General features: G+C 37.0%; 1 protein-coding gene across 1 annotated transcript; it reads right to left on the reverse strand.

Moving 5' to 3' along the window:
• Window positions 1-2,669: 2,669 nt before the first annotated feature.
• MS3_00000753 (uncharacterized protein) lies at window positions 2,670-4,904 on the reverse strand. Its single transcript, XM_051208399.1, has one exon. It carries the CDS (start codon window positions 4,573-4,575, stop codon window positions 4,237-4,239), a length of 339 nt encoding a protein of 112 aa, XP_051064209.1. The 5' UTR covers window positions 4,576-4,904; the 3' UTR covers window positions 2,670-4,236.
• Between the last annotated feature and the right edge of the window lie 4,443 nt (window positions 4,905-9,347).

A 9,347-nucleotide genomic window follows, 5' to 3' on the forward strand; every position in this document is an offset into this window, starting at 1 on the left:
GTCTTTTTCTAATTTCCTCTTGCAAATGGAACCTGGTTTGTTCCCTTCCACAGTAGGCTGTTGCTGATGGTATCCGACCAACGGACATTGAGTATGTTGTGTGGTAGAATGTTTATAAATACTTGTAACCTTTTGATGATGGTTGTGGTAGTACTTCTCGAAGTCACGATTGATTGATCACTGGGTGGCGATCAATGTCATGCGTGTCTAGTCCTTATTAGTGCAGATCGAATTCTATAGACCATGATGCAATGTGGCCATCAGCCTAGGTGACTCGACACTGCGTGCTCTATTGTGAGATTAGATAATGGTTGGAGGTAGTCGACAAGAAACCCTGGACCCGGATCTACTTCTCAAAGTTTCAGCTCCATACAATAGAATAGTCTTGGTGTTTGTATTGATGATTGTGACTTTGATATTGGTTAACAGACAATTGTTCCATGTTCCATACGTTCTTCAATTGTAGAAATGCTGTCCTTGTCTTGCCAATCCTCGCATTTACGTCTGCAACTGGTCCTCCTTGTTCATCGATGATGCTTCCCAGGTATGTGAAAGATTCCACATCTTCCAGAGTTTCTCCATCAAGTGTGATTGGATTAATGTTCTCTATGTTAGTTTTGAGGGCCTTGGTTCTCCCATTTGTATGTTGAGGCTTACTGATGCAGAGACTGCTGCTACATTGGCTGTCTTTAACTGCATTTGTTGGTTTGTATGAAATCGGACAGCTAGGTTATCTGTAAAATTCAAATCGTCTAGTCATATCCAACCTGTCCATTGTATTCCGTGTTTTCCCACAGATGTCAAGTTGTTCATAATCCAGTCAACCACCAAAAAAAAGAGAAAGAGTGAGAGTAAACGGACTTGTCTGACTCTGGTTCCCACTTGGAATGTATCTGTCAGCTGTCCAACATGCATAATGTTGCACTGTAGCCCATCGTATGAGTTCTGGATAATGTTGACAATCTTCTCAGGAACTCCATAGTTTCGAAAAAGTTTCCTATCTACACTGTCAAACGCCATTTCAGAATCAATGAAATTGATATGGCATTTGATGAACTATAATTAAGTATTTTATTAATATATAAATTATAATCACATAATGATTATTATTCTTAATTGATTATGTAATTGTTTCAATAAGGCTTAATAAGAATTTATCAATGTTAGTTCATTTCGACTCATAGAAATACTTTTGTTGTTACAATGAAATAATCATAATACATAACTGTAAAACTAATCTTATTAAGGTCAAACAACATTTTTTTCATCAGTATTGATTGAATGGTACCATTTAGGAAAGGAATTCACAAGTACTGATATATATTATAATGATTATTTCATTTAATTTAGACACAGATTTGGTTAAGCGCCTGGTGCGAGACTGATAGGTCCTGGGTTCGAATCCCGCGAGGCGGGGTCGTGGATGCTCACTGCTGAGGAGTTCCAAAATAGGACGAAACGGCCGTCCAGTGCTTCCAGGTTTTTAATGGTGGTCTAGCTTCAATTGACTCATGATCTCAACTGTTGAAAGTAATACAATCTCCACAAAACCCCTTCTGATACAGATTTATGTAATGAGGATAGAAGACCTATGGTTTATGTTATTCCTTTTGTAGTATACTTCCGTGAGTGTTTAGTCTTCTGTTGAATGAGTCAATTGAAGATGCGGACAGCATTTTTTCAGGTAACACGTTCCAAGAATTGATGATTAAGTGTGAAAATCTGTATATTCTGGGTATTTTTGTACATTCTTGGCTTTTTTAATCACCTGCTATGTCCTCTGAGATGTCCCAATCTAGTGGGAAGAAAACGAGAGGATATATTAAGTTCAAAATCATTTCTTAGTATGCTATACATCAAAATCACATCACACCTTAATCTGTGATAGAATGGAGTAAAGAAGCCTAGCTTCTCACAGTTAACATACTGGTACTGAAGTCAGATATTGAAGCAAATGCAAACATGCTTCACCTTCTATTCAAGAAGATTTGAGAGGAGGAACAAGTGCCGACGAACTGGAAAGGACACCTTATCAAGATACCAAAGAAAGATTTGAGCAAACGCTTGGACTACAGAGGTATTACACTACTGTCGGTACCAGGAAAAGTTTTCAAGATACACAAAGGAAAAGCAAGATCCTCAAATACAACACGGAGAACACTAATCCAATCACACTTGACTCCAAGACTCTGGAAGATGTGGAATCTTCCAGGCACCCGGTCAGTATTATCGATGAACAAGGATGATCCGATACAGACTTAAAGGAGAGGGGTTGGCAAGGCAAAAACAGCATTCCTAAAGTTGAAGAACATATGGAACTAAAACATCTGTCTGTCAATCAATATCAAAGTTACAGTCCTCAATACGAACGTCAAAACTCTCCTACTGTACAGAGCTCAAACTTCAAGAACTACCACAACCATCATCAAAAGGTTACAAGTATTTATAAACATTCTACCACACAACATACTCAATTTCCGTTGGTCAGATACAATCAGCAACAGTCCACTGTGAGAGAGAACAAACCAAATCCCAACTGAACAGGAAGTTAGGAAAATACGTTGAAAGTGGATAGGACATACATTACGCAAATCATCAAACTGCATCGCGAGGCAAGCCCTAATTTGAAATCCTGAAGGAAAGCAGAAAAGAGGAACGCCAAAGAACATCGGGAATCGAAAGTAGACGTGAGAAAGATAAATAATAACTAGAAAGAAGTGGAAAGGATTGCCCAGGATAGGATTGGATGGAGAGTACTGGTGAGTGGCCTATGCTCCTCCATGAGGAGTAACAGGTGTAAGTAAGTAAGTAAAAAAGTAAGATAACAGATATTGCTTATAGATGAATGCTAATAAAAATTAGCCTTATCTCACATAATAAAGATTTTATAAATATAAGGCTGAACGTATTCTTATATTTCCATGCTTGAAGAACATATGGCTTAGTGAATGTTTCACATATTCACGTATAAGATGTAAAACAAAAATGGGTAATATCGGATGACTGCTCTTATCTGGCACATTCAACGAAACGGATTCGATACATACGTACCGATAATCATGTTAGTCATTCGATGTAGGAGAAACAATAAAAATTGAAGAGGGAGGTTGATTATGAATACAGTGGTCTTGAGTGCTGTTAGAGGCATAAGAATGGTCATCACTTTCCGGCTGCCTACACCGTATAAGGGTCCTTCTGGAGGTACCTGAAAAGGAAATTGGATTAGAGATGGTCATAGTGACCTGAGAGCGTGACCGCAGTGCCCAAGAGACAACTGCTTGAGGTCGGTCACACATGATCTTTTTATGAGTAATTTTCGTGTTAGCTCCACACTTGTTGAGACCTTATCACTGGAGACGGATATCCATGAGATAAGGTAAGGTGTGCATTTTTAAGTTCGACCTTTTCTAACCCAACCCCTCCCTGTGGGAAGGCAGAATCACTGTCATGCTGGTTGTCTGAAGGAAACACCTTACTGCTATCACACCTCTGTACAGTCAGCAGTACGACTTCGCCTTCGGACATTGGGTTTGCTACTTTTAGTCTTGCCGTTCTTCAAGCAATATTGAATAACGATTGTTTCAGCCAGTATAGATCGATTGGTTCATCATGATAGGCAAGCCCGACCACCACGTCAAGCTAGTAACAATGGTCGGGCGATAATCATGTCCATATAGTACTGCATATTACGTGCACGGAAAGACTGTAATAACCTCGTTAACCATGCACAAGAACGATCGCGATTGGGTTACTGAAATAAAAATTACAAAACGGAACGGATACAATTGTAAAACTAGTTCATGAATAATTAATGTTAAAGGTAATGACGGCTGAACGATCATTGAAAATACAGAAAAGGTATATGGAATGCAAATACAATGATTTATTGATGCATTTTGTGACGAATTAAAAAATAAATATTGAAATTAATGTATGCGTAACTCTAAAAAGAGCCTCCTATCAATATCTTGGTTCCAACCCCACAATCATTCCATCTCCCCATTTCCTTATTTCCTTAACAATCACCTTATGAAATAGGGATAAGAACCTTAGATTCTCAGCTAGTAACTGAAATATGAATTTGCCGTTTTACCTGTGATGCTAAGTTTTAGCACGGCCATGTCTTCCACCACACTTCGGTAATTGCGCTACATAATGGTCAATCGAATCAGGGACTTGAGGTTGCGTGTCTGAGCCATAAGACGAATGAAGAACAGCATTGCAGTAACAAACCATTCAAGTTATTTCTTCAGCGGTCGCACTTGGCGACTGAGCAAGGTGGCATATGTCACATAGTCTGTCGGCATGAGAATCTTCGTCTATCTTGTTATCTCTGTCATTGAATTTCCCCGAGTCTATAGAAACAACTTCTTCGTGACTTAGAGTTGTATCCAAAGCCACACTCAATCGGTGGTTGGTAATATTTATCAGTTGAATTCCTAGTATTTCCTCATCCATAAAAGTGGAAACTTCAGCATAAGGCTCTGGTTCTGCCGATAACTTCAAAGTGCTTGAGGCATTCTTTAGATGCTCATGGAAGTGAGAATCACGAACCGTGTAACAGCAGTATGTCATCCTTTCATAATTTCTGATAGTGATTAGAATGCTCGAAACAATATAACTAGTACTTAGCTTGTGACTCTGCTTCGGTCTGGGCACCCGGGCAGTATTACAGCCCTCACACAAATCAACTGATTTATGTGGCGCATATCTATTTGGTGCCTCCTCATACCAGTGTTTATGTGTTTAAATAAATAAATAAATAGCTTGTGACTTCAGGTAATATTGAGGCAGTCTGCACAGAATGCACATATGCCAACAAGAGACTGATCATTTGCAGCCTTAAATAACAATGGGAAGATACAAGTAAACAATACCAAGTGAATTTAGATTTCACCCCATTGCACAAGCAGGTGATTATCAGGACTCAGTAGCTAAGTGAATAACGTGATGGCGTTTGAACCAAACGGTACTGGGTTCGAGTTATGGAGTGAACATCAACTCCGGAATGCAAATACATCCATCTGACTGGTTCAAAACAGAACGAAATGCATGTCCTGGATTCCACTGCTAGACACTATCCATCTTTGCTTAATAACTAATAGTGTACATTTCCAGAGAATGAATTAATGAAAAGTCGAAAATGTTAAAGCCACATGTTATCTAACTGATACCTGTCATATGTGTATATATGTGTGCGTTTCCATAGATTTGAAAAAGAATGCAGAAAAACTAACGAAAGAGAAATAAAAGCCCGTTGAAAAATAGAAAAGAAGAAATGAATCGAGCGAAGAAAGTTAGGGGCGGCCAAACCAAAACGTGGCATTAGTGCTTGAAGACACTAACTTCTAGTCTGAGCCCAAAATTTAACTCCTTAACGTTGGTCATACAAAACCTTTTAGTGATTTGATTAAGGCATGATCTTAATCTCTCTTAATTTTTTTCTTTCTTTCCTTTTTTTCTCTTACATCCATGTGTTTTTCTTCTAATACACTGATAATGAATCACTTAAGCTCCTAGCAACTACACTATCATTATTCCCCTTAATAATAATAATAATAATAATAATAATAATAATAATAATAATAATAATAATAATAATAAATGTTTTCTATCCTTCATCTATTTTACTTTACTTTTACCATGTTTAACATAATTCAATATGGTGATTATTCAGTGTAGTAGAGAAGATTTGTAACTGAGATGGATGATTTTGATGAAAGTTTGTTCTGTGAACTGGATAGTTTGGTCATGGAATTTTCATTTGTTCTTCTGAACAAGATGATCAGCACAAACTTCAGGTAGAAGTGAAGTGAGAAAGTAAACAATGACAGGTTAAAGGTTAGCAATAATCAATCAACATCATGGTCTACAGAACAAACTGTGAGCCGTATATGGAGAAATTTGAACACTTCACTACTATTGAAGTTTGTATGGTAGATAACTTTAAAATTTTTATTCAGTTCAACTTGATGACCTGTGTCAACCAAGTGAGCGAGAATAGAACACTTAGTCACTCTTGCCCACGACGGATAATGTTCTGTTATACGATGATACGTGGTTGAGCAAAAGACAGGTAATAGTGACTAAGTGTTCTATTCTCGCTCACTTGATTGACACAGGTCATCAAGTTGAACTGAATAAAGCTTTTAAGGTTATCTACCATATTCCATCAAATTTACCACATGATTTACGAGTACGTCTTTTGCACATTATTGAAGCCATCACAATCCATGTTCACAAACCTAAACTTTGCATCCAAAAGAAGTTTGTACAACCACTTTCGCTACCATGTCCAGCGGTATAGGGGCATTTGTAGCAGAATATTGATAAACTATCGAAATTTATCAAAGGGACTAATTGTTTTAAATTTCTTAAAAGAAGACTTCCTGAACAAACTATCTTCGTAATTCTTCCTTCTTCTTGTTTTTTTTTAACTTCGTATTTTACTTATTCTCAACATCCATCTCTTGATTCTTACATAACTACTATTCTACTGACCATTCATCAAAATATTCTGTTCCTTCTCTTTTTTTTATATATATTATGCAACGTAGCAACTGCTTGATCTTCGAATAATTACATTGATTATTATTAATCCTCTTTCTTTCAATTACTCAATGTTAACTTCTAGTCGACATGTCATTGTGTAAGTATTACGTAACGTATCCACTCGATGTCAGTCAGCTACAACGTAGGACCAGGCACATATGTGCATCGGTCCAAGTTGCCATACCTCATTAACACAACAAGATGAACACCAGATTCATAAAAGTAGTTAATTCAAAGGTGGTAATATATAAAAGAAAGATTGTAATAAGGATATAGTACAGGAAGAAAGAATTAGTTCGTTGGAAGAAAGATATGAAGCGATTTTAATCTGTTAGTTTAAGGGAAGACAGAGAGTGTATACACCGACGCCATTATGGTCGATTCTGAGCCATGTCACCAAGAGTCTCCAACCATTGGTTACGATAGTCACGCGGACCCCAAATTTATTTCACTGGGTCGTACTTCTTTAATAACATCTTCAAACCCGAATGTTTCCGATTACTGTTTATACTCATACTACCTCTACCACTACGGGATTTGAATCGACAACTGCATCTCTGTGCTAATGTGGTATAGCACCTCAAAATGATGTACGTACGTACGAAGTTCTACGTTGTTACTGACTGACTGACTGACCAGTTAAAGTACTCATCAATGAAAGGGTAGTTGTTGCTTCAATGAAGAACGGAATAGTAATGGAAGATCTGACAACTAAATACAATAACAATCATTGTCAAACTCAGAAATCAATCGATGGAAGACAGATCACATCAACATGATAGTGATTTGGAGGAGTGGGTCTTCAGAGTAAAACACAATTGAATTGAATGTGTTGGTTACGGACAATATTCAACTACGATAACTACTGATCAGTGGGAAGTGAATGTCTTTAACCATGGACATGAAGAGGTATTCTGGAATGGAATAATTTGATGAGTATAAAAGATAATAGAATGGAGAATGAAAGAAAAGTCTCCGTTCACGATTTGAGAATCTTCAACGTACTTTGTATCTTTTAGACATGCTTTCTAATTAACGTTGTTTACCAAGTACTTGACTTTTACTTACACTTTATATGACAACTGCTTAAACACATGTAAGTGGAGCTCGAATTCACTTTCTGGAAGTTCAATGTGTTGAGCACTGGATAATTGTTATCGTAATACTGTCACTGTCTATTTAGATGAAATCATCAGTGTATACTAGAGATGGATTTCAATCTCATAATGACACTACCATCTAGCTTACAGAATTCAGTCTCGTTGTTGATATTTGAAGTGACATTTCATCAATGTGAGTTGGCATATGTGCATGCTGTTCGGATTGCCTCAATCTAATCATTATATCACAATTTTATGTAGAATAGATGTGTGTGTGAGTAGTAGTGGGATTCAGGACGCGTGTTTCATCCTATATGTAACTAGTGGATTGTACTTACCTGTCACATTTCAAGGTTGACATTTATTTCGGGATTCGAGCTCATTACATTTCGCTTGAATCAGTGATCACATTATCTAGTTGACGAGTCCCAAACACCAATAAATATATTTCCACAATTCTATTGCTAACCATATTTCATTTGCTCTATATGTGAAAGCATTGTGTACTCATTCAAATGTGTCATCATTGAAACAATATAGTTAGAAAGAATTTTCTATAATGATTTACATCAAAGATAGTAATATGCTGTACTAGTGATCATACAATTGATAAAGTATTTCATGTTTAATAGTCAATCATCATCAAACTGTGGATCTGTCTCATTCATCCAATATTAACCTTGAACAATGTGATATATTGTTGATTTGTTAATGATGTCATGAAAATGTTTGGAAGAGATAATGACGATGATGATGAATGTACTGTGTTATCATCATATAATCAGTGACCTAAGCATATATGTATTGTATCAGTTGTGATGTGCTATGTGTATTCAATAAATTCTTTCTCTCTCACTCGCTCAATATTGCATATATCGGTGGATAGATCTACTTGATCAATATTTGTCGATATATACACTTTTAGAGGTGAGATGTTTCGATATTCTTGATTGTACTTTAAATGGTTAAATATTGAGTTCCAGTCTCAGTGCGATCAACCTCAGTAGATTGTTCTAGATGTAGAATAAATTCTCAATTGACAAGTTCGAACACATTTTAAATTTTCAAAGCAACTCTAGCCACAATCAGCTGATAAGATATATTTGATGAACAATATCTTTTTATAAACTAATTTTTCAAAAGTACAATTTCTATGCTGAATTATTCTCATTTAAATTATTGACTCATAAAATTTTAATAGTTGAGGTCATGAGTCAACTGATGCTAGATCACCATGGAAAGCCTAGAAACACTGGACAGCAGTTTCTTGCGACTGTGGGACTCTTCAGCAGTGTGCATCCACAATCGCGCACCCCCCCATGAGATTCGAGTCCAGGACATATCAGTCTCGCGTGCGAGCGCTCAACCACTACTAGAACATTGAGCTGACTACCATCCAACGGTGTTAATTTACAACTTCAACTAATCCACAACATTGAGCAACACACCCACCATTGTCTTCAGTGAGATACTATCTCACAACAGACCCGGTTGAACTTCATTGGTCACTGTTTCTCACTAGAACTCCAAGAATTTCAGTCACTAGTGAGCATATATAAATTAATATCAGAAGGGATTTTTGGATATTACAGTAATCTTAATAGTTGAGATCATGAGTCAATTGAAGCTAGACCACCATGGAAAGTCTGGAAGCACTGGACGGCTTTTTCTTCCTGTAGGACTCCTCAGTTTTTA

The sequence above is a fragment of the Schistosoma haematobium genome, chromosome 7 (genome assembly GCF_000699445.3).
Source record: "Schistosoma haematobium chromosome 7, whole genome shotgun sequence".
Classification (NCBI taxonomy): domain Eukaryota; kingdom Metazoa; phylum Platyhelminthes; class Trematoda; order Strigeidida; family Schistosomatidae; genus Schistosoma; species Schistosoma haematobium.

Excerpts from the sequence above, each read along its gene's own strand:
- MS3_00000753 (XM_051208399.1), bottom strand. The coding sequence starts at position 4,575 with ATGACATACTGCTGTTACACGGTTCGTGATTCTCACTTCCATGAGCAT.